The 27183-nt window shown below is 42.2% G+C and overlaps 1 protein-coding gene across 8 annotated transcripts in view; it reads left to right on the forward strand.

The window, feature by feature from the left end:
• MAST4 (microtubule associated serine/threonine kinase family member 4) overlaps positions 1-27183 on the forward strand; it is a 632006-nt gene that overhangs the window by 337496 nt on the left and 267327 nt on the right. Inside the window, exon 1 of one of the 8 annotated variants that reach the window (XM_056541562.1) lies at positions 23733-23770. The exons of the other annotated variants lie outside the window; for them this stretch is intronic. Within the exon in view, the coding sequence (XP_056397537.1) occupies positions 23739-23770 (32 nt within the window). The 5' untranslated portion in view covers positions 23733-23738. Of the gene's footprint in view, positions 1-23732; positions 23771-27183 lie in introns of those variants that run through there. 8 annotated transcript variants of the gene reach the window in all.

A 27183-nucleotide genomic window follows, 5' to 3' on the forward strand; every position in this document is an offset into this window, starting at 1 on the left:
CTCATTGTGTTGTGTCATCAGTTTTTTTGATGTTGGCGCTGAAGCGATGTTTCACTTGAATCTTTTTTTAAACAAGCGGGGTGATGTCATGGCAGGGGCCGAATTCACCCGTATGCGAGCTTAGATTGTCAGCAGATTTGCTCTTGGCCAGCAGTTCGGGTTCACATCAGTCTCTGCCTGCTTAGTGTGTGTGAAAAGCCTGACAGTATGCTGGGGACAACTTGTAACAACAGTAGATATGTTATGGACATTATAGTCTATAGCAGTGTTTTCCAAACTGTGAACCAAAGGCTGGCTGGGCATGCTGGGAGTTGTAGTTTTGCAACAGCTGGAGGTTCACAGTTTGGAGAACACTGGTCTATAGCTTTAAGAACCAAACCTAGAGTCTTCTCTTTGCTTCATATTGTTCTGATTATTAATAATAAAAAAAAATAATACTCATGACAATAGTAGGTTAGAAGACACAGAGAATATCTGTTCATTGATTTTTTTTTCATACAAATATGCACCATTGATCCGTATGGGGAAAAAAATAGGAACATGGGTCATCAGGTCAACCTGCTATTTACTGGTTCTAAAGCATGCAGTGGAGGAGAAACACATTAGGGCCATTGGAATAAAATGGGGAACTGAATTTGCTCGTAAACCTTGTGCCAGATGTATTTTACACACTAAACTGCTAAACTGTAATAGCCCAGCCCGGCCACTACACAATGTACAGTGCGGTCTTCTTCTGGCGGTGTTCTCTGTATATGCAGGCGCTAAGGCTCTGGTTAAAGGGGTTGTGCAGGATTCTTTTTTCTTCCCACTTTTGTCCACAGGTCGTGTGTAGAACTGCTGCTCAGTCCCATTTACTTCAATGCTGTGGAGCTGCAATACCAAACACAGCTTGTAGTCAGGAGTGGCGCTGTTCTTGCAAGAAAGTTATATATATATATATTTTTCACTAATCCTGGACAGGCTTTGTGGGTGCGTAAGACTTTAAAGGGTTATTCTGAATTACAGCATTTAACCCTCTCAATGTTAAATTGTGGGGGAGGGGGTAACCAATGGGACTGTGTGTGGCAGTTGTTATGCCTAGGCAGCAAAGGGGGTGAGTTGTGGTGGTAAAAGGGTGTGGCTTGAAGAATAGCACTGAACACCAAATTTATGCCCCAGATGAGGCCAACAATAGATGGTGTAAAGTTAGACTTAAGTGTTTTATGCAAACAGCCTAAACCACTTTGCTAAATCTGTCACAAACTTAGAATGTCTAGTCCTAAAGGGGTATTCTGGCAGTTGTATAACATTTAGATGGTGCTTGGGCTCATAAAAAAATGAATACTTTCCTAGCTACAGTCCCCCACAGCTCTTTCAACTCCTACCGGGCCCCCGATCTTTTGTCCTCTTTTTGCTTCTGAGATGACCACTCAGAGCAGGGCCTGCCCACTCAACCAATCACTGGCTAAGACAGGACAACGCTGCAGCCAGTGGTTAGCTAAGTGAGCAGGTCCTGCTCCAGGCAGTCATTTTGGAAGAAGACAGATGATTGGGGGACCGGATGGAGCCGAATGTGCGCTGTAGGGGACCAGGTCCAGGCAGGTAAGGCTTTTTTGTTTTTATGGTCCATATTCATTTTTATAGAAGCGCCTTTTAGATGGGACACTGGTGCACATAAGGAACACCGGGAATGTCATGGCTTGCTTATCAGTGATTGGAATGGGAATAGAAGAGTGTACAGTCAGCAAGATACTTATATTGATATGGGGATAGGGTCACTGTGTTGTGCGGTGCCTTGTCTTCCTACCTAAACCTTGTGGGAGAGAAAAAGCTTGCAAGCCGACTAACACAATAGAAAGGGCTGAAAATAGATGGGGATGTGGATTGCACGCTGGACTGATACTCACCGGAGTTACAACAATGGTGTTTGTGGAGTAAGGTACCGGAAGTCCCATAGACTTGCATGAGACTTTAGACAAATAAAAACCCTGACCCTCACAAATGACGCCCTGTGACTGCTGAGGGCATGCTGGGTATTGTGGTTTTTGCAACAGCTCTAGGTCCACTGGAATAAAGCTTCATATTAACACACAATTGCTTACTACACTATTTAAGATAGTGTTTCCCAACCAGGTTGCCTATAGTTGTCTTTAATCTACAACTCCCATTTGTGAGGGTCACGTTATGATCTATCCTATAATTTTAAATGAGGCTGGGTTCACACTACGTTTTGTCTCATACGGGAGCGCATACGGCAGGGGGAGCTAAAAGCTCGCGCTCCCGTATGTCACCGTATGCGCTCCCGTATGTCATTCATTTGAATGAGCCGACCGGAGTGAAACGTTCGGTCCGGTCGGCTCATTTTTGCGCCGTATGCGCTTTTACAACCGGACCTAAAACTGTGGTCAACCACGGTTTTAGGTCCGGTGGTAAAAGCGCATACGGCGCAAAAATGAGCCGACCGGACCAAACGTTTCACTCCGGTCGGCTCATTGAAATGAATGACATACGGGAGCGCATACGGTGACATACGGGAGCGCGAGCTTTTAGCTCTCCCCTGCCGTATGCGCTCCCGTATGGGACAAAACGTAGTGTGAACCCAGCCTAACATATAAGAAACATGTGAACCAAGTTTGATCCAAATATCTTCAGCCGTTTGAAAGTGATGCTTGAATATACATACACACATGCATGCATACATTAAAGGAGTATGGCAGCCATAGACACTTATCCGCAGCATAGGGGATAAGTGTCTGACTGCTGGGACCCCCGCGATCTCCGGTACAGGGACCTGGCATTACCATGGCTAATGCGCGTGTCACCCACCTCACTAAGGTCGAGAGACATGTCCCCTCCATACAGCTCTATGAAAGAGGCGGGGATGCACGAACGCTACATCTCTGCCTCTCTTATAGAGATACATGGAGGGTGTCTGTCGGCCGCGGCGTCATGCTGCGGCCAACACGCTTCCTGCACGGGAGAGCCGGAGCCCCCTACAGGAGATTGCGGGGGGCGGAGATCCCAGTATTCTGACCCCCTGCGATCAGACGCCTATCCTGCGGATAGGGGATAAGTGTTTATGACTGCAGATCTCCTTTTAAGTTTTATATTTATAGATTACACCAATGGCCACCAGGTGGCGATGATAGGAAACCTTCCAATCTGTATTCAGTTTTTGTAAATGCAGAATAAAACCTATATGAATGTAATGTATAGTATTTCCTTTATGAATATGTATGTACATTTCCTAGAGGGTTATAGTCGGGGTCAGTTTATAAAAATTCCTTAACATCGCTCATATTACGCTTTACTTGCAGGATTGCAAACTGCCAAGGACAAAGGGATGAATTTATAATTTGGGACTCATTTTTTTTTCCACCCACTCCTTTTACTTTGACTCTAATGCAAGCTTTTAATAAATTGTTGTGCAGTATATGATACATTTTGAACCGCTTTTCAATGCACCTTTATTTTAGGCGAAAAGCTTAGCCTTTTTTTCTTTTTTTTTCTTCTTTGTCTAAAAAGCCATGACACTTAAAGGGGTTATCCAGGAAAAAAAATTTTTTATATATATCAACTGGCTCCAGAAAGTTAAACAGATTTGTAAATTACTTCTATTAAAAAATCTTAATCCTTTCAGTACGTATGAGTTTCTGAAGTAGAGTTGTTCTTTTCTGTCTAAATGCTCTCTGATGACAAGTGTCTCAGGAACCGCCCAGTTTAGAAGCAAATCCCCATAGCAAGTTTATTCTACTCTGTGCAGTTCCCGAGACAAGCAGGGATGTTCTCAGAGAGCACTGTTGCCAGACAGAAAAGAACACCTCAACTTCAGCAGCTGATAATTATTGGAAGTATTAAGATTTTTTAATAGAAATAATTTATGAAGTACACCTGTACGAAACAAACCGGTTAGTCGCCTCTGAGCCTCCTGTTTCATCCATCTGTCCACCTGCTTCCTCGCTGTGCCTCCACTTGCTCGTTCATCTTGGCGGTGAGTTGCTGGATCTTTTCTCTTGTTTACCGTATAATTTACAAATTTGTTTAACTTTCTGGAGCCAGTTGATATATAAAAAAAAGTTTTTTCCTGGAATAGCCCTTTAAGCCATGACCCTTGTTTTATACCAAAAGACCACTAGAAGGATTTAGCAGTAGTCCTAAGTAAACACCATAGGGGAAGGTTTATCAAAATCCATTTTAGGAACTGTCCAGAGCAGCATATGCTTTCTATGGGGATTTTCTCCTACTCTGGACAGTTCTTAAAATGGACAGAGATGAACAACTGTCCAGAGTAGGAGAAAATCCCCATAGAAAACACATGCTGCTCTGGACAGTTCCTAAAATGGACAGAGATGTCAGCAGAGAGCACTGTGCTCATGATGTCAGCAGAGAGCTCTGTGTTCCAAAAAGAAAAAAATGTCCTCTGTAGTATTCAGCAGCTAATAAATACAGGAAGGATTAAGATTTTTTAATAGAAGTAATTTACAAATCTTTTTAACTTTCTGGCACCAGTTGATTTAGAAAAAAATAAAAGTTTTCCACCGGAGTACCCCTTTAACATTGCTAGGACTTATGTAGATTTTGACAAAACCCACAACATTTTCAGTGTGGTTTGTGTCCCTCTTGTAGAGTCCACCCTGTAGCATTTCATACGTCTGTCCTAACAGGTGGCTAGTCTGCGCTTGTCGGCCTGCAATTGCTTTAGTTAGGTGTTCAAACAACTCAGACTTCGCACTTTTATACTTTTCCCACATGCAAAGTTATTCAGGTGGCTCAGTGTAAAGCCGCAGTAATGCATTATGGATTTCTAAAATGCATTCTACATATTCTTCATACATTTCAGTATTCTAAATGTGAAATGATGGGAAGCGGCATCAACTACACGACTACTGCAGACTTGTATGACTGTAGTAGAACAATGGCACTGTGGAAAATATTGTGTATATTGAAGGAGCTCAACCTTATACAAGTGTCTGTTTCCTACACATTACTAAATGTACAATATTCTGCCTAGAACAGAACTTAAAAGAAATGTCCTTTCATTGGTCCATACTTTCATGGCCAGAAAAACTGCTGACATTTTTTTCCTGCTATATGTTTTTGTTTTTTTGCAGTTTTGAAACACTTTACAGACTTTTTTTTTTTTTTTCGGAATATTTGTCTGCCTCAAAGTGTAATTATTTGCTAAATATTAGTTATTATTGGAAACTAGCCGTTTGTCAAGCCATGAGCAGCTGCAAAAAGACTTTGCACTTAATTTTATGGCTGTAAAATTACAGCCATAAAATTTTACTGAAAGAGAATTACCATTAGAACTCCAATAGGGCTCAGCAGTCAAAAACACAGCCCAAAATACTGTGTGTGGACAGAAAGTTACTGTTGTAGATTTTAATTATTAAATGGCATTTAATGGCAAAATTATTAATGACACAATCTGCATGCAGCACATGTGGATATTTTGGAAAATCATCAGTTAAAATTGTAATGCTAATGCCCCATAACTAGTCAGCAAGGCGGGCAGTTCCTGAAAACAAGTGCCCTACGTCATTCATTGCCTTTCCCCAGAGCTCTGAGCATGCACAGTGGATTACTTGGGCCCTTCTGACTTGTCAATCAAATCTCAGTAGGCCTAAATCACAGCCGTGTTAACAGGACTAGAGAGAGATGACCAACCCCCCCCCCCCCTCCCCGATGACTAGGTAAGGGCATTCGCATACAGCGTGGGACAAATTAAAAGTTAATTTTATGAGCATTAAGAGATCGGGTTGAGCTCTCCAGGACACTGGTTTAACAATGTTTTCCCTGATGACAGGTTCCCTTTAATGGGGTACTCCGCCCCTGGCATCTTATCCCCTATCCAAAGGATAGGGAATAAGATGTCAGATCGCCGGGGTCCTGCTGCTGGGGACCCCGGGGATCGCCGCTGCGGCACCCCGCTATCATTACTGCACAGAGCGAGTTTGCTCTGTGCGTAATGACGGGCGATACATGGGCCGGAGCAGCGTGACGTCATGGCTCCGCCCCTCATGACATCACGGCCTGTCCCCTTAATGCAAGTCTATGGCAGGGGGGCGTGATGACCGCCATGCCCCCTCCCATAGACTTGTATTGACGGGGCGGGCTGTGACGTCACGAGGGGCGGAGCCGTGACGTAACGATGCTCCGGACCCTGTATTGCCCGTCATTACGTGCAGAGCGATCTCGCTCTGTGCAGTAATGATAGCGGGGTGCTGCAGCAGCGATCCCCGGGGTCCCCAGCAGCGGGACCCCGGCGATCTGACATCTTATTCCCTATCCTTTGGATAGGGGATAAGATGTCTAGGGGCGGAGTACCCCTTTAAGCGCTTGTTCACATCTGCACTCTGTTAACAGATTCTATTCAAGTGATGAGAGTTATGCAGAAAAAAAAAATTACTGCAGGTCTGCCCTGTTCTCCATTCTGCCCCCATTCAAAGTCAATGGGACCAATTGGTGATAGAGCAAAACTAATTGGTCTGCCCAGCAGGAACAGAGCTAGGACACATGTGGCTGGACTAGGGATTCTTCCCACAGCCATCTAGTGGTTTCTGTGCACAATCTTAGGCTAGGAGGCTTCATGTGACTAATGCATCATTTCTGATACAATAATGCAATTTTTAACCCTTATACTGTTGTTTTACTTCAGTGTGCAATTAATTTAGTGTAATAGTCAAAACATTTTTGCAAGTAAACCCTCAGAACCCCAAACAGATTCGTGTAATTTACAGTTTTCACACAGCTGCACAACAACTTTTATAGGAATGGTGGCTGGACACAGATACTGGTACACTACATCATGGCCTTTACTGTAGAGAGGAATGGAGACTTTTAACATCTCGCACTAGCTCTATAAGAACACATCATGCCACATCACTGTAAGTGTAACTTCACATATTTTATCTACTGCACTTTTTTGACTCTATGAAAAGTGAAGAGCACTCAGAAGGAGCCTTTATATGCCCCTCATACAGACTAAGCACTCCATTATCTCCCACCACTAATACTACTTCACTTGATATGTAATTATCATTCCTGAACCTCTGCCATACTCCAAATAAAGCTGTTTATAGCTGGAATGAAGTAATGGCTTTAGCAGGATCTGCTTTCTGTTACTCGGCACTGTTGCTAATGGCCGTACCAGTAAACATATTTGTGTCTTTAAAAAAAAAAAATTCCATTGACTTTCAATATGGCTGAAAACTTGGAAGCCATAGTAAACATACCTGGTAGCTATTCTAACATGCCTGCTTGTGGATGCCACATTGACTTGAAGCACCATTCCCTTGTAAGCGTACATTGACCTATACTTAATCCCCTGCAAATTTTGAGGGACCAATTTCATCTATTGATTCATATTGATTGATTAATTAAATCTGTATATGATGATTAAGTTAGGTTCAAATGCTCCCTAAGCAGGGATGAACACAGACAGCAGAGGGCCCCTGTGTAAAGAGTGTGCCTGCCCCCCCCCCTGCCCCCCAAAAAAAGAAAAAATAAAGGAGAAAAAAAAGTGCTATGCCATAAAATTGCACTGCAACTCACATTAATCTGCATTAGGGAGGCAGCAGATTCCCCACATTAGGTTGCGTAGCATAGTGTCCCCACATTAGGTAGCATGGTTTCCCCACATTAGGTAGTGTAGCATAGTTTCCCCACATTAGGTAGCATTGCCTCCTCCCAACACACACTCACCTGGCCTGCGCTATTTACATCTGCTTTTGGTGACTTCCTGGCGCTTGCGATGATGTCACTCACCACGTGCACCTACGCCAGGAAGTTCCCGCAGGCAGATGTACGTAGCAGTTTAGTGATGGGGCAAGACTGGTTGCCCCGTCATATGTGCATCGGGTCCGATGGTAGGGCCGGCCCAGTGTGTGAGGGGACCCGCCGCCCTTTCAAAGGAAGGCGGGCCCCCTCACACACTGGGCCCCTGTACAGCTGAACCAGCTGCACAGGCGATATGTCTGCCCTTGTCCCTAAGGTTATGTGCGCCGTCACAAGGGCTGCTCAGAAATGCACAGTCTCTATAAAAGAAATTCCATTTTAAAGCGGATTCTACTAAAAGAATTCTGCAGGCCAGAATCAGAATGTTCTTGGCAGATGTTTCTGCAATGAAAATTCCACCTTGTGTACTGAAATGGGACTCTGCTGCAACAGAATTTCTGAATTTGCTTCATCTGTATTTCTTGTAAAAGCTGTGGCAATTGCTAAACTGACCACGTTACAGAGGCCTAGTCTTTGCCGTGCATTATTTAACATGGTGTAAACACAACATGTATGAGCAGCCTAAGTAACCGTTCAGATATACACCTATCATCTATATAACATTAAAGTGTTACTGTCGTTAGAAACAACTTTTTCCCATTTAATACTTCTAATAATTCATGTGAATGCTGGATTACCAAAAATTTTACTGCAAACTATAACAGAAAGAGGTCATTGCAGCTTGCCCATACCAACCCATGTCCACTGCCCATTCCTACGACGAGCACTTCGAAAGCTGGAGCATAGAACAATGAAAGGTGGTGACCTAATTTATTTATATATTATTTTTATTACGGTACTCTGCAGAGCCCGTTTTTATTTTTATTTATTTATTTATTTTTTGTACATTAATAGATGGCAAGGTATGCATGTTATGCCTAGAGTGGTAATGTGAGCATCAGAACTGAACCTTTTAGTAATGAAAGAAAGCATCCAGGTCTGATGAATTGTTTTCTTTTACATTATATAGACTGCTGGATACGTGTTATCACTCACCTGGGAAAGGTTGCAATAAATGGAAAAAACAAGCTAGGCAATGTTCTGGGAATCCTGCAGACACCTACTTAAAGGAGTACTCTGGTGCAGAGTACTCCTGCTCTGTCCTTCCCGGGCTGCAAAAAAAAATGAAAATAAACCATCTCTCCCCTTCCTGGGTTCCCGAAGAGCGCCACTACAGCTGATCGGTCCTCCGGTCCATCTTCTTCATACTTCCGGGTGTAACGAAGCGTCACATGGCACTCAGCCTATCGCCGTCCGCCGCGATGTTCAGCCTCGGCCCATAATAGGCTGAGCGCCATGTGACGCTTTGTTCACATGGAAGTATGAAGAGGATGGACTGGAGGACCGATCAGCTGTTGTGGTGCTCCGCGGGAACCCAAGGAGGTGAGAGATGGTTTATTTCATTTTTTTTTGCAGCCCGGGAAGGACGAAGCAGGAATACTCTGCACCAGAGTACTCCTTTTAAACGTTGCTACAGACAAAGTACATCTCTTTGTGGCAGTGGTGTTACACTATGGTGGTGGCCTATTTCAAAAGAAAAACGGTGTCTTGCCACACTGCAAAGGTAATTCAGGAATGGTTTGAGGAACATGACAAAGAGTTAATGGTGCCTGCTTAGTCTCCAAAGTCCCCTGATCTCAATCTGATCAAGTATCTATGGGATCTGCTGAAAAAACATGTCTGGTCCATGGAGGCCGTACCTCACAACTTAAAGGATCCCCTGATAACATAGATGCTATATTACAGAAAAAAGTCTGAGATCTTGTGGACTGATGGTCAGAGCTGTTTCGATAAAAATGGGGGTCAAGGGGTGCACCACAATATTTTGCAGGTTGTTTGTTAATATCAGGTGGTGATTTGAAGAGAAACTAATGTCGCTGTTGATACTATTTTTCTTTTCAGTAGGAAATAGTTGGGCCCATTGTTACTGTTAAAGTTTTGGGCATTACTGTTTAAATGTTTATAAACCATTCAGCCTCCCTGAGGAGAATCGTTGTGACTTCCACGGTTTGTTTTGTGTGTTTACGTCTATACTTCCACCCTTACGTTTTTTTAATCCACATTGATTTAAGGGATAAAGCGATTACCTCCTGATTCTTTAGCAGCTTAGTTTTCTGCATTTGGTTAAATGATGCATAAATGAAATCATTACAAACTCTTATCTAGACTTTTATTGACCACACAGAGGGGTTAAGATAAGGCGTGACAGATGATTGCTTTGTCAGACATTGATGTATATTGTATAGGTGGCTTGAACTGTCAAACACCACCATTACGTCACCTAATAACAATGGACAGCTCCCAGCCATAGTATGTCAGCATGGAGAGCTGAGCGTGATCCCTGGAGCAGTTCAGATTTTGCTTGATATATCACTGAAACTATGCATATCTGTTAAGCAGACTGTTTATATGCTTTAGGGTAGGGCCACACATGCTGTACTTTGCTGCGTATTTGCTGCGGCATATTATCCTGCCCATTTAAGTTTTGATACCCAGAAAATACGCAGCAGCAAAATACAGTATGTGTGATCCTACCCTTAAAGGGCATTTTCCCAATATTAACAAGAGCCTATTTGATATATCCTAATGGTCTGACCCCTCAGACATTTACTGATACTAACATTGGTGCATTGTATCCAGGTATGGATGTATACTATAGACTAGGGGTGCACGATTTGGGGAAAACGTGCGACAGCGATTATGGGGGTAAATATTGCAATATGCTATTGTGATATAATAAACATTTCATGCCAACCCCCCCCCCCCCCCCCCCCCCCCCAATTTCATATAGCCATCCCACTCATTTCATCATAGCCATTCTCCTCCTACTATGAGGGGAATGGCTATATGAAATGAGGGGAAAGTGCTATATAAAGGGAATGTGCTATAGAAGGGGAATGGCTACAGAACACAAGGGGAATGGGTTATAGGAGGGAAATGGCTATATGAATGAGGGGAATGGGTGTTACGCCGAGCGCTCCGGGTCCCTGCTCCTCTCCAAAGCGCTCGCGGCGTTTCTCCCCCTGCTGCGCCCCGGTCAGACCCGCTGACCGGGAGCGCTGCACTGACATTGCCGGCGGGGATGCGATTCGCATAGCGGGACGCGCCGGCTCGCGAATCGCATCCCAAGTCACTCACCTGTCCCCGGCTGTCATGCTCTGGCGTGCGCGGCTCCGCTCTCTAGGGCGCGCGCCAGCTCTCTGAGATTTAAAGAGCCAGTGCACCAATGATTGGTGCCTGGCCCAATCACCCTAATTAGTTTCCACCTGCTCCCTGGCTATATTCCCTCACTTACCCTGTACTTCCTTGCCGGATCTTGTTGCCTTAGTGCCTAGAGAAAGCTTCTTCTGTGTTTACCATTACTGTGTTCCTGACCTCCTGCTATTACCATTGACTACGAACCTTGCCGCCTGCCCCAACCTTCTGCTACGTCTGACCTTGCTCTTGTCTACTCCCTTGTACCACGCCTATCTCAGCAGTCAGAAAGGTTGAGCCGTTGCCAGTGGATACGACCTGGTTGCTACCGCCGCTGCAAGACCATCCCGCTTTGCGGCGGGCTCTGGTGAATACCAGTAGCAACTTAGAACCGGTCCACCGACACGGTCCACGCCAATCCCTCTCTGGCACAGAGGATCCACCTCCAGCCTGCCGAATCGTGACAATGGGTTATATACCATGAGGAGAATGTCTATTGGAGGAGAATGGGCTATAAGCATGAAGGGAATGGCTATCAGAGGGAAAATGGCTATTTGAGGGGAAATGGCTATATGAAATGAGGGGAATGGATATATAAAATTCATATAGCCATTCTCCTCATTTCATATATCCCATTCCCATGATTTAAATATAACCCATTTCTCTCCTATATCCATTCCCCCTCCTATAGCCATTCTTTTCCTATAGCCGTGAAATGGGGAGAAATTTATTTAATTCCTCCTCCATTTCATGTCATGTCACACTGACTGGCGGTTTTCTGTTCCTCCCTCCCACACTGCTGCCATGACAACACCCTAGAGCGCTGAGAAGTAGTAGCTTTAAATCACTTCCTCCCAGCTCTAGGCACTGCTGGGGGGAGCAATGTTCCGCGCATGCCGGCAATCGGCTGGGAATGCCGGAGTACATACAAAGTCAGCTGGGACACAGGAAGCCTGGTCGAGCTGCCACTGCTGCAGTCACCAGTGCCGTTGGACCCGCAGATAATAATCGCATCATTTTCCCAAGGGCAATATTGATATATCTCAATCCACAATTATAGCGATTCGATTGGGATTGCAATATATTGTGCAGGCCTACTATAGACCAGTGTTTCCCAATCATGGCCCCTCCAACTGTTGCAAATTTACAAATTCCAGTATGCCTGGAGGCTGTAGACATAAAGGCCCAGATTTATCAAACTGTGCAAGAGAAAAACTGGAGAGATTTTTCCACAGTGACCAATCACAGCTCAGCTTACATGCTCTGGTAAAATGAAAGCTGAGCTGTGATTGGTTTCTGTGGAAAAGTCTCTCCAGTTTTTCTCACACAGTTTGATAAATTTGGGCAAAAGAGCCTGTTAAAGTGTACCTGTTGTTAACAATAACTTTTTATATAATGTAGATAATACCATAATATATGCACATACACTGCTCAAAAAAATATAAAGGGAACACTTAAACAACACAATGTAACACCAAGTCAATCATAATTGTGTGAAATCACACTGTCCACTCAGGCAACATTGATTGATTGACAATCAATTTCACATGCTGTTGTGCAAATGGAACAGACAAGTGGAAATTATAGGCAATTAGCAAGACACCTCCAATAAAGGAGTGGTTCTGCAGGTGGTGACCACAGACCACTTCTCAGTCCTATGCTTCCTGGCTGACATTTTGGTTACTTTTGAATGCTGGCTGTGCTTTCATTCTAGTGGTAGCATGAGATGGAGTCTACAACCCACACAAGGGGCTCAGGTAGTGCAGCTCATCCAGGATTTCACATCAATGCGAGCTGTGGCAAGAAGGCTTGCTGTGTCTGTCAGCATAGTGTCAAGAGCATGGAGACGCTACCAGGAGACAGGCCAGTACATCAGTAGACGTGGAGGGCAACAACCCAGTAGCAGGACCGCTACCTCCGCCTTTGTGCAAGGAGGAGCACTACCAGAGCGCTGCAAAAGGACCTTCAGAAACAGACTGCATGAGGGTGGTATGAGGGCCCAACGTCCACAGGTGGGGTTGTGCCTACAGCCCAACCCCGTACAGGACATGTGGCATTTGCCAGAGAACACCAAGATTGGCAAATTCACCACTGGCGCTCTGTGCTCTTCACAGATGAACGCAGGTTCACACGGAGCATATGTGACAGACGTGACAGAGTCTGGAGATGCTGTAGAGAACGTTCTGCTGTCTGCAACATCCTCCAGCATGACCGGTTTGGCAGTGGGTCAGTAATATTTTGGGGTGGCATTTATTTGGGGGGCCGCACAGCCCTCCATGTGCTTGCCAGAGGTAGCCTGGCTGAAATTAGGTACAGAGATGAGATCCTCAGACCCCTTGTGAGACCATATGCTGGTGCGGTTGCCCCTAGGTTCCTTGTAAGGCAAGAAAATGCTAGACCTCATGTGGCTGGAGTGTGTCAGCAGTTCCTGCAAGAGGAAGGCATTGATGCTATGGACTGGCCCGTCCATTCCCCAGATCTGAATCCGATTGAGCACATCTGGGACATCATGTCTCGCTCCATCCACCAATGCCAAGTTGCACCACAGACTGTCCAGGAGTTGGCGGATGCTTTAGTCCAGGTCTGGGTGGACATCCCTCAGGAGACCATCCGCCACCTTATCAGGAGCATGCCCAGGCATTGTAGGGAGGTCATACGGGCACGTGGAGGCCACACACACTACTGAGCCTCATTTTCACTGGTTTTAAGGACATTACATCAAAGTTGGATCAGCCTGTATTGTGTTTTCCACTTTGATTTTGAGTGTGACTCCATATTGAGACCTCCATGGGTTGATAAATTTGATTTCCATTGATAATTTTTGTGTGATTTTGTTGTCAGCACATTTATCTATGTAAAGACGAAAGTATTTCATACGATTAGTTCATTCAGATCTAGGATGTGTTATCTTAATATTCCCTTTATTTTCTTGAGCAGTTTATATATTTATAGAGACATAGTTATTGATCAACGGGGTCCACGTCTTCCCCAATGTATAATTTAATCATCCAGCATAATCGCAAATATATAGGGCAAATACTATGTGCCAGGGATGTGCATATATAAAACTTAGCTTTTCATTTATCAAAAATACTAAAAAAAGATATATTAGTGTTTAGTGATGTATAAATGATATTTGTTAGATCACTAGTATCATTGGTCTACACTGGCCTCTGCAGGGCCCGGCCAGTCCAGTGCAACCAATCACCCTAGGCGGCACATGCACACCACAAGGTGATAATAGTTTTAAACCACAACGCGTTTCTACCTGCTGGTACTGAGCAGGTGTCCTCAGGAGGTATAGAAAGTGATCAAGTAAATAATTTGCTAGAGGATTGTTGTATCCCTACTAGCTCCACAATTACAGCTAAAAGAAAATTCTAGCTCAATGATCAGACCGCTATCATGATAGACAATAATACCACATAAGTTGACATGGGTGCCTGTAAAAAAGAATATTTCTTCTATCCCTACAGTATTTGCTCATTCGGAGCTTATACAGCTTTTAAACCTGTGGGGAGAAATAATATAGGCTTTCCCTAGTAGTCACACGTGGTATACAGTTGCGGTCTGGGGCAATCTGCCTCCGTGATCTCCACCTGCAAAAAAGAAGGAGGGTATCGATGTTGAACATATTCCCTGTGGAAAGATAGACCAGTACTGTGTTCTAACAGACTGTATGCAACTCACGGTTAGTTGTAAGCAGAGTGCTTAGACGCGTCCCCGCTCTCCGCTGGGTGCCGGAAGTGTCCGGACACTCTCACCTGATGCGGTGAGATGTGGCGTCTGTCGTCACTTCCGCCGGCAGAGCTGCTTTATTCAGCGCGGCGCGCACCGCCCTCTGTGACGCAACCAGATGGGCGTGCGTGACCATTGTAAACAAATACATGCCGCGCTGACACCAATGAAAGCAGATGCCGGGAGTGACAGTTAAATTAACAGGTGATCTTAGTAAATCCCATTCGGCGGATCTCAACATTGGTATATCACTATATTAGATCAGGTATGCTGCATAGTAGGGACTTGAAACAATAGATTAAGGGCAAGTTCTATGGGGAGTCTATGCTTGTCCTCAGTGCACAGAGCCCTGCTTGTTCACCACCAAGCATTTGGACTCCTCAGAAAAAGACACAGGCAATAACTGTAGGGACAAATATATACACATTTTTTTTAACCAATGTATATTACAAATATACATATAATGGTATTATCTGCATTATATAAAACATTTTATTGTTAAGGACAGGTACACTTTAAGCAATCAAGGAGTCAGTAACTTTATTTCTTTAGCCATACAATGAGAACTTCTTATCGCCCTGAATCTTTTTAGACACATCAGGGACCGTCACATCTATTGCTTTCAATAAGCAGCTTCATGCCAAGATATGGATGTTCGGAAAAATTGGCAGTAGAAACTTAATTTTTTTATTTATTTTTTACTGAAGGTAAAAAAAAAAAAAAGAAAAAAAAAATATATATATTATGTTCTGACTCTTATACTAATACATGTCTTTCATGTCACTATTTGTCAAACCTTGGAATACCTGCAATAGTTCCTATCCGTTTATATAAATTATTGCAAAGTGCTGTAAGTTCAGTGGGAGAAAATCAATACTTTAAGGGCATTGTTACACACAGACTGTGCTGAGAGTTGGGGATATTGAAGCTCAAAATGACTATTTGCTTCAGTAACCTTGATTCCTGGTGTGTGTCAATGACAAAAGAGCCAGCGCATGGTACAGTGCTCCCCAAATCGGCCAAGTAGTTGTTCTTGCTTACTTGGACTTTTAAACAAATAGTTTTGTTGAAAAGGGTTTATATGCTGTAAGGGGAATCAGCTCAGGACAGCAGAAGATTTGTCCTCCAATCTGCTATCTTGCTGACTGACTGACTATATATGTACAGTCCCATAGTTCATGATAGTCTAATAAACCACACGTCTTCCTAAATATTGAAGGTTTGTGCTGGTTTAGCTGTAAGTCTTTATTTAATGGGGTACTACGTTGAAGACATTTTTTTCAAATCAACTGCTGCCAGAAAGTTAAACAGATTTGTAAATTATTTCTATTTTAAGTTTTTAAGCCTTTCAGTACTGATCAGCTGCTGTATACCACAGAGGAAGTTGTGTAGTTCTTTCCAGTCTGACCACAGTGCTCTCTGCTGACACTTCTGTCCATGTCTGAAGCAGGAGAGGTTTGCTATGGAGAATTGTTCCTACTCTGTACAGTTCCTGACACAAACAGAGGTGGCAGCAGAGAGCACTGTGGTCAGACAGGAAAGAACTACACAACTTCCTCTGGAGCATACAGCAGCTGATAAGTACTGGAAGGATTAAGATTTTTAAATAGAAGTCATTTACAAATCCGTATAACTTTCTGGCACAAGTTAATTTGAAAACATTTGTTTTCCACCAGAGTACTTCTTTATCAGCAAGTAAGAAAATTCCATGGAACAAGGCAGGCTACAGACATGGTGGCTAAGGTGTGGAAGATAAAGTATAGGTTGTGCTAATCTTTTAGTACATAACACCTGCTCGGTGGAAGATACAATGCCATGTAAAAACAAATACAAAGTTACATATTTTTGGCATAATGCACTTAGTTTTTTTTTTGTTTACTGATCATTGACTTTGTTTCCCTCCCAGATGGCTACAGGCCACATATCTGTAAGGCATGGCTATAACCTGCCTTTCAGAATGATGCATTAGAAACAGTTTCTCAACTGTGCTTAACATTTAAAGAGTACCTCTTATGATCTTGTTAAATTTTATAATCCACTTAGTTCACTGCCCCCATCATGATAAACCACTGCCTTTATTTTTATTATTGTTTATTTTTCTACCTTGATATTTCTCTGTATTTTCTGCTCAGTCTGTCAGATTCACAGACTGGAAAGGGGCATTACGTTACATCATCTGAAGCCATACAGGGGAGAACTTCCTCCCTCACTCTGCTACGTACAGCCCTGAGCAGTTCAGTGTGAGATGAGCTATGATTGGAAAAGGCTGCACACACCCCTCAGCATTTCCTGATTTTGGACTTCTGCCCGGCCAGCAGGAGTCCAAAGTCTGTGCAAGAGATGGGGGGAAAATATGTTCTGGACAAGTAGGAAGGCACCAAGTGGCAGCTTTTTTAAACAGAAATAAAACATAGAAAATGTCATTTATTTTAAACAAAGTACATTACAACGATTTTTTATTTACCATAAGGAGTGAAACAATTAGTTTTACAGAGTGCCCATTTAAATTGCCTGAAATTTTAAGTTTCTGTAAGAAAAGTAGAATCCAAATTTCCTTAATTCAATGAGGCATTTTGATGGTACTATGTTAAATGGGATACTTTCACTATACAGTCCAAATGATGTTCTCCCCATTCCAAGTGACTCAGTGGTAGTTCTGTTGCCTTGCAGTGCTGTGGTCCTGGGTTAAAATCCCACCAAGTACAACATCTGCAAATCATTTTTATGTCCTTCCAGTGTTTGAGTGACTTTTTCTAAGATTACTCAGGTTTCCTCCCACCAATTAAAATAAAAATGTAAATGTGCATTTAGGTTGTGAAGTTAAATTCAGGGACCAATTTGAGTGAACAGTGTACAAAGCTGCAAAATCTGTGTGCGCTGTATGTAGAATTAAAGGGGTATTCTGGGATCTAAGCTTTCCAGAGGATAGGGGATAAAATGTCTGATTGCGGGGAGCCTGCCGCTGGGACCCCTGCGATCTCCCTGCACATTGTATGTGAGGCTGCGTCTCTAGTGTCGAAAACTTCCGGGTTTCCGAGACTGGAGAAATGACGTAATGTCACGCCTCCTCCATTCATATCTATGGGAGGGGGTGTAACGTCACGTCTCTAGTCTCGGAAACCCGGAAGTTTCCCACACTGGAGACGCAGCCCCGCATACAATGCGGGTGCTGCAGGGAGACCGCGGGGGGTCCCAGCAGTGGGTCCCCCGCAATCAGATATATTATCCCCTATCCTCTGGATAGAGTGTAAAAGCTTAGATCCGGGAATACCCCTTTAATATTATTATTTAATTATAATAAAAATAATAAATGATTATACGTAATGTTTATGCTTAAATTAAAACTGTTGTTTCAAACAAGTTCCCTTTGCCTATATGATCAAGCCATCCAATACTTATCAGCTGCTGTATACCCTGGAGGAAGTTAAGTAGGCTTTCCTTTCAGACACAGATTTATCAAGTTGTCTGTGACAATTACATTGCCTAAAAAAACATGCAGTTTTATAAAAACTTTTCACTGGTACACTTTGAGATAAAGTTTTTGAACCTGATGCTTGCTTACTTGCAGAACACTAAATTTCTTCTAATTTTGTAATAGACCTGGTTTTGTTGTCATGGTACCCCTTATCTGGGTTCACAAACTTGGCGTTCGGCAGCCTTTGCCAATGTTAAAGAAAAACTGTCATCCTGTCACCCACACTAAACCCAATACACCGGGTTATAGTACAGGTGAACAGGAGACCGATGTGGGGGTCTCTGACTCATATACATGCCTTCAGTCCGGCCCCCGGTCTCTCTGTATATTCTTCTATCTTCACTAAATTGCAGGCTGGAGGTGGGCCCGCCGGCTGAATTTGAATATTCATGGTCACTGGTCACGTGAGCGTTCAGTAGGCACAAGTGCTCACATGACGAACGACCATGAATATGCATATTCAACCGGCGGGCCCACCTCCAGCGCGCGAATCAGCAAAGATAGGATCTTTAGAGGGATCGAACTCCAGACTGAAGGTTTGTATATTAGTCAGAGAGCCCGCATCGGTCTCCTGTTCACCCACACTATAACCCGGTGTATTGGGTTTAGTGTGGGTGAACAGGATGACAGTTTTCCTTTTAAGGGTGCATTCCCACATGGCGTATTTTGCTGCGTATTTGCTGTGTATTTGGTGCTGCGTATTTTCCTACCCATTGACTTCAACAGGGAAAATAAAATACGCAGCAGCAAATACGCCGTGTGGGAATGTACCCTAAAGCCGAGAAATCCCAACTTGTGTCCACTGTGGTGCCTCCTAAAACTCCAGACATTGGTCCTAAACCCTGTGCCCTCTAACGGCACTGTCATGTCTCCACCCTCTGCCCTCTGACGGCTTCCCCCACAACCTTACAGGACCATGGATGTGTGTGTGTGTATATATATATATATATATATATATATATATATATATATTTATATATTTGTGCAGTAGGTCTATAGGTAGTACCATATGTGTAACACATATACAGTACAATATTCATAGAGCCATAAGGGCCTTCAGAAATTGAGTTGTCAGTCCATACCAGATATAAACTTTCAGTAGATTTTAGAACTTTAAAATTAACTGAAGACAATTTGCTAAAACTTTACAATCTCTTCTAAAGTCTATATCCAGTAACGGAGACAACTTGTTTAATAAGTATTTTATTCTCATCTCCGCTGACCCGTCTAACAGATTTTAATGACTATGGAAATTCATATAAAAGTTCAGTGATATCAAAGCAATTCTAGCTTGCACATCTTTTCCCCTAGAAGAATTTAACACTTACATCAATCCTTCTGAACATTTAGTCTGGTGACAAATTTTGAGGACCTTTCTAGACCAAGTTTATTTTTTCTTCTATGCGTCTTCCTACAACTTTGTTCAAAAGTCTTTTACTAAATTCACTTTGATGTGATGTGAGATTATCATAATTAAAACTATCCAAGAATTGGTCTTTAAGCATCGTAGAAATTGGAAGCTATCTGCTTATAGAGATTGCATTGCATTGGTGATGCCCTGTAGAAAACCTTCATGTCCTGTTGGGGAAGAGGGTCATGTTTCCGGACAGCTTCGGTGTGTCAGATGTTTTCCTTAAGTGTATACATTTCTAAATATATGTTACTGTTAATTTTCATGTTTAAAGTTGAAATTTTATGAGAATAGGTTTAGATTATCTTGTTCTAAAATGTCAAAGGGGTTGTAAGGGATTAGGAAAAAGGGGTCTGCTCTATTTTTACTAGAAACAGTAGCATTCATATATAAAGTATGTGTCCTAATGCAGTTTAATGTCATACTATGTAGATGTGTCAATAATGCAGTTCGGTGTCTTGCTCATGAAAGATGATGTGCAATCTGCAATACCAAATTAGACCTGTAGACAAGGGTGGCACTATTTCTGGAAAGTGAGAGCAAATTTTATTTTTTTTATATTCCAAACAGCATCTTGAATAAAGATAATCTACGCCGCCTAATATCATATTCCCATAAAAGTGTTAACTTTGACAAAACAAGAACATTAAACTGAAGAATCTGAAGACTTTTAAGGAAATCCTATACTTATAAATAAAGGTACTACGGGAAATGTCTCATTGTTTCTCGACCTTGTACAAAGTTGTGGTGTTATGTCTATGCATGTACAATGGCTGAGGGGACATGGTTGATATGGGGCTAAGATTTTCTAATGTCCTTTCCAAATAGAAGCAGGGTAAGGTTTTTGATGCAGTAAGTGACCTATGAGGCTTAGGTCACACTGCCTTTGTGTGCCGACCCGTTCTGGATCAGTTCCGTCCCTATTTTTTTTTTCCGTTGAGTTGGCCCAGGACAGCTCAGAGTCCCACCTGATTCCGTTAACTTTGAAGGGGTAATTTTTTTTTTTTTTTATCAACTGGTGTCGGATCTGTAAATGACTTCTATTAAATCTTAATCCTTCCAGTACTTATCATCTTCTGTATGCTCCACTGGCAGTTCTTTTGTTTTTGATTTTCCTTTCTGTCTGAGCACAGGGCTCTCTGCTGACACCTCTGTCCATTTTAGAAACAGTCCAGAGCAGGAGAAAATCCCCATAGCAAGTCCTTAAGGTGAAAATGGGCTTGGTCCTTCAGGGGTTAAAGGGGTACTCCACTGGAAAACATTTTTTTTAATCAACTGGTGCCAGAAAAATAAACTGATTTGTAAATTACTTTTATTAAAAAAAATCTTAATCCTTGCAGTACCTATCAACTGCTGTATGCTGCAGATTAAGTTCTTCCATTTTAGGAACTGTCCAGAGTAGGAACAAATCCCCATAGAAAACCTCTCATGCTCTGGACAATTCCTAAAATGGACAGAGGTGTCAGCAGAGAGCACTGTGGTCAGACAGAACATAAATTAAAAAGGAAAGAACTTCCTGTGGACCATACAGAAGCTGATAAGTACTAGAAGGATTAAGATTTTTTAATAGCAATTTACAAATCTGTTTAACTTTCTGTCATCAGTTGATTAAAATTTCTTTTTCCAGTGGAGTACCCCTTTAATTGGATCCATAGGGGATCCGGTATTTTATGAACTGGCTGACAGTGCTCCCTTTACCGGAGCACACCGGCAGTGGAAATGAACCCTTAGCCAGACACTGACAACTTTCACTAGCTTCCCTTTGTTTGGCCACTTGTATATGGCCCTATTTACCACTTCATAGTCAGCATTACACTTAAAGGGGTACTCCGGTGGAAAACTTTATTTTATTTTATTTTATTTTTTTATGAACTGGTTCCAGAAAATTAAACAGATGTGTAAATTACTTCTATTAAAAACTTTTTAGCAGCTGTATGCTACAGAGGAAATTCTTTACTTTTGGAATTTATTTTTTGTGTTTTCCACAGTGCTCTCTGCTGACACCTCTGTCCATGTCAGGAACTGTCCAGAGCAGCATAGGTTTGCTATGGGGATTTTCTCCTGCTCTGGACAGTTCCTGATATGGGCATCAGGTGTCAGCAGAGAGCACTGTGGACAACACAAAAAAGAAATTAAAAAAATAAAGATTTTCCTCTGTAGCAAACAGCTGCTAAAAAGTACTGAAAGCATTAAGATTATTTAATAGAAGTAATTTACAAATCTGTTTAACTTTCTGGCACCAGTTCATAAAAAAAAAAAAAAAAAAAGTTTTCCACTGGATTACCCCTCATTATTACACAGGTTGAGCGTTTGACTCCAGCAGCACCACCAAGGTCCAATTTAGAAGGGACATATGCCTAGGAATACAGTGAGCATAGAAATCTTATTTCTTTTCTTTTTTTTTTTTAAGTAAAATAATGTGACTGTAACATTGTATGTTGTATACAAGAGGCATTGTGTAGAACATGTAATATGGACCCTTAGGGGGATATTTATCAAAGTTGTCTATGTCCCGCATCAATATAGACCAAACTACAGAGGGTTAGGCTGGTCTATTGTGCACCTAATTTATCAAAAGGCGCAAGGCTCTTGATAAATTCTGTGCACAGACTGCATGATCTATGCTTTAGTCTATATTTAAACCTGCTCCAACATGGTCTGACATTTCAGTCTACTTTCAGCCGATGCGACTTGTCGCTGAAAAGTCGCTTTTGATAAATTCAGCACCAATGCATTTTCCAATGCATTTCCGTCTAAAATAGACTGGAATGCATCATGTTCTAAAAATCCTCTAGAGCAAAAGTCCCAGAAAAGTCGCACATATTTAGACTGCGACTTTCTGTGCGACAAATTTAGACAAGAAAAAACAGTCTAAATCCTTTGATAAATCTCCCCCTTAGTGTGGTCTGGGTGCAAGAGGCTTTTATAATGAGATAAGACAAGAGCACAGGATTAGGAAATATTGTGCTGTTTTTTTTGTTTTGTTGTGTTTCCCTTTAATAGTTCTATAGCCAATTGATGCATTAGATTGTTTAGATAGCTAAAGCAAGTTCTTGACTAGCGAACTAGATAGTATAAGTGTGGGTGATGGTATAGCTTGTTCAGTTCTAAGTGAATTTATGCTTTAGATTACGGCCCATGCATACTGAAGAATTTTAGCAAGGAATTTCTTTAGCAGAGCCTTTCCACCTAGATCTTGGCAATTTACTACGTACAGAATGTTACCTCTGAAAAATCGTCTGAATTTAAAGTCCTGTTACTTTTTTGAACAGAATTTGGACCTGTGTTTGCTAAAGATCTTTAGTGTGCACTAAACAGCAATATCCCATTGTGATCAATATCGTTCTTCAAGCACATTCTCAGAATTTCTACTTTTTGTGGAATTTGCTCAGTGTGCGTTGGACCTGAAGGAAAGCTCAGTTTCCCTCTTATTTTGTTAGATAACACAAAGACAAAACTACTTTTAAGGTAAATACCCACAATAATCTATTGTATACCAGACAGCAAGAAGTAAACGTTTCCGAGCTATAGGGTTGGCTCCTATAGCAATTCATTTGAAGGAAATGATGTTAGTCGTCGCCTGCTGATGTTCAGGAAACAAGTAATTAGAGCCGGTCTTGAGTCGCTCAGTGTCATGTCTGATATGGAAATGGTAAATGTCTTACAGATCTCTAGGCATAATGGTAAATGAAAAAATATGGAAACCACAACCTTAAAGTGGAAATTCTAGTTGAGTGAGGAGCCTTTTAGGGCGTAAAAGACATTTGCATGTCTGGTGCAGAATGACAGTCTAAAGATTTAGGAACGGTAGTTCACCCCATCTAGGAATATATTGACAGTGGTGACGGTAATTAGGAGCTGTAGGGAGTTAAGATATCTCACATCATGTTAAATAGTAGGATCTGCCAAGTGAAGTACCTCTATGTGATATCAGGGAGTCTCTCAGCACAACGTACATGTCCGTTTTGACATGTCCTCCACATAATTACATCCTATATACGCTGGCTGAAATTTACATTCGGAGGAGTACATGTATCTTCTGGACAGCCTTAATAACCTCTGGGTAGTGAGAGCAGCTTACTGGAATATGAAAGACTTTTTATTACTTTTCAGAAATAGTCTACCATCTGAATCTCAATTCCGGAGTGACAGGGACATCTTATGTGGCCTATGGAATGCCTGTGTGCTTTAAGGTAATAAGTATGGCATACTTTTTAAGCATATTTTTCCTTCCCTAAAACTAAGAAATTAGTTCAACCTTTTCTACTTCATAAACCAGAGTTGCACCTCTTTTTCTCCTTGGGCCACACTAGTACACAGCCTTGGCAATACTTTGTATACTATTGGCTATGCTATATTGACTATACTATAGCATATTTTGTAATACATTTTTTGCTAACTCTTTACCTATTTTGCATCTAGATTATATTGGACTTGTGGTTGACTTTTTATGTTTACATTCTCCATCCTGCTTAACCCCTTAACCACACAGGACATAAATGTATGTCCTGGTGCCCTGGTACTTAACGCACCAGGATGTACATTTACGTCCTGTACATGACCGCGAGCACTGGAGTGATGCTTGTGTCTTTCGCAGCAGGTCCCGGCTGCTATTAGCAGCTAGGGACCAGCTGGTAATGGTGGACATCCGCGATCGCACTGATGTCCGCCATTAACCCCTCAGATGCCGTGATCAATAGAGATCGCAGCATCTGCGGGAGTGCAGTCGGTAAAATGGATGATCGGATCTCCCACAGCGCTGCCACGGGTATTCGATCATCCATAATGGCAGATGGAGGTCCCCTCACCTACCTTCGCCCGTCTCCTGGGGTCATCTGCTCTGGTCTGAGATTGAGAAGACCAGAGCAGAAGATAGCCGATAACACTGATCAGTGCTATGCCCTATGCATAGCACTGAACAGTATTAGCAATCACCCTTATTGGGACTATTAAAGTGTAAAAAAAAAAAAAAAAAAAAAAAAAAGGGAAAAATGCCCTCCCCCAATAAAAATGTAAATCATCCCTTTTTTTCCATTTTACCCACAGAAAGTGTAAAAAAAAATTAATTAAATTAACAAACCTAAATAGTGAGGAAGAAAAGAGCGAAGCACTAACCGGTAGAGCAGATTTCTTTATTTCTTTGTCCACAGGTACATGGCATGCGGGGGAGCAGACGTGTGCTGGAGACTCCAGCTCACATCTGCTCCCCCGCACGCCATGTACCTGTGGACAAAGAAATAAAGAAATCTGCTCTACCGGTTAGTGCTCTGCTCTTTTGTTCCTCACTATTTGTGTTATGAACTGCTCTGCTAGCGTTGAGCACTGTAATACCAGCTAGGCTTCATTAGACACGGCTGTATTGCTTGCACTGTTTAATCGCTGCTACTGGAGAGTTCATGCAGGAAGGTGCAGGGTTAACTCTCTCGTTGCTGAACAAATTAATAAACCTGTTTGGTATCACCGCATGCGTAAATGTCCAAATTATCAAAATATCATGTTATTGATCCCATACAGTGAATAGCGTAAACGTAAAAAAAAATTTTTGTCAGATAATATATATGTAAAAAATAAACAAATGTAGTATCAATAAAAAGTACAAATCATGGCACAATTAGCCCTTATACCGCCACTTATGCGGAAAAATGAAAAAGTTATAGGTCGTCAAATAGAGGGATTTTAAACGCACTAATTTGGTTAAAAAGTTTGTGATTTGCTGTACAATAATAGAAAAGTATGTTATCATGGGTATCATTTTAATCGTATTGACCCACAGAATGAAGAAAACAAATATAATTTTTACTGTAAATTGTACAGTGAAAACGAAACCTTCCAAAATTTGCTAAATTTCAGTTTTCTTTTCAATTTCCCCACACACAAATAGCATTTTTTAAATTTCGACATACATTTTACAAAGGACAACTGGCATTACAAATGACAACTGGTCGCGCAAAAAACAAGCCCTCATACTCATTTGTGGATAAAATATAAGAGTTATGATTTTTAGAAGGTGAGGAAGAAAAACGAAAATGCGAAAATAAAGTTGGCTGCTTCCTTAAAGCGGTACTCCGCCCCTAGACAAAGGATAAGGGATAAGATGTCAGATCACCGCGGTCCCGCTGCTGGGGATCCCCGGGATCCCCGCTGCGGCACTGTGCTATCATTACAGCACAGAGCGAGTTCGCTCTGTGCGTAAAGACGGGCGATACAGGGGACGGAGCAGCATGACGTCATTGCTCCGCCCCTCGTGACATCACGACCCGTCCCCTTAACCCCTTAAGGACGCAGGACGTAAATGTACGTCCTGGTGAGGTGGTACTTAACGCACCAGGACGTACATTTACGTCCTGTGCATAACCGCGGGCATCGGAGCGATGCCCGTGTCATGCGCGGCTGATCCCGGCTGCTGATCGCAGCCAGGGACCCGCCAGCAATGGCCGACGCCCGCGATCTCGCGGGCGTCCGCCATTAACCCCTCAGGTGCCGGGATCAATACAGATCCCGGCATCTGCGGCAGTTCGCGATTTAAATGAACGATCGGATCGCCCGCAGCGCTGCTGCGGGGATCCGATCATTCAGAACGCCGGACGGAGGTCCCCTCTCCTTCCTCCGTCCGGCTCCCGGCGTCTCCTGTTCTGGTCTGTGATCGAGCAGACCAGAGCAGAAGATCACCGAAAACACTGATCTGTTCTATGTCCTATACATATAACAGATCAGTATTAGCAATCATGGTATTGCTATGAATAGTCCCCTATGGGGACTATTCAAGTGTAAAAAAAATTTAAAAAATGTAAAAGAAAAAGTAAAAAAAAAGTGAAAAATCCCCTCCCCCAATAAAAAAGTAAAACGTTTCCTATTTTACCCCCAAAAAGCGTAAAAAACATTTTTTATAGACATATTTGGTATCGCCGCGTGCGTAAATGTCCGAACTATTAAAATAAAATGTTAATGATCCCGTACGGTGAACGGCGTGAACGAAAAAAAAAAAAAAAAGTCCAAAATTCCTACTTTTTAATACATTTTATTAAAAAAAATTATAAAAAATGTATTAAAAGTTTTTTATATGCAAATGTGGTATCAAAAAAAAGTACAGATCATGGCGCAAAAAATGAGCCCCCATACCGCCGCTTATACGGAAAAATAAAAAAGTTAGAGGTCATCAAAATAAAGGGATTATAAACGTACTAATTTGGTTAAAAAGTTTGTGATTTTTTTTAAGCGCAACAATAATATAAAAGTATATAATAATGAGTATCATTTTAATCGTATTGACCCTCAGAATAAAGAACACATGTCATTTTTACCATAAATTGTACGGCGTGAAAACAAAACCTTCCAAAATTAGCAAAATTACAAAGGACAACTGGTCGCGCAAAAAACAAGCCCTCATACTAGTCTGTGGATGAAAATATAAAAGAGTTATGATTTTTAGAAGGCAAGGAGGAAAAAATGAAAACGTAAAAATTAAATTGTCTGAGTCCTTAAGGCCAAAATGGGCTGAGTCCTTAAGGGGTTAATGCAAGTCGATGGCAGGGTGCGTGATTACTGCCACGCTCCCTCCCATAGACTTGTATTGAAAGGGGCGGACCGTGACGTCACGAGGGGCGGA

Source organism: Hyla sarda, chromosome 1 (assembly GCF_029499605.1).
Source record: "Hyla sarda isolate aHylSar1 chromosome 1, aHylSar1.hap1, whole genome shotgun sequence".
Classification (NCBI taxonomy): Eukaryota; Metazoa; Chordata; class Amphibia; order Anura; family Hylidae; genus Hyla; species Hyla sarda.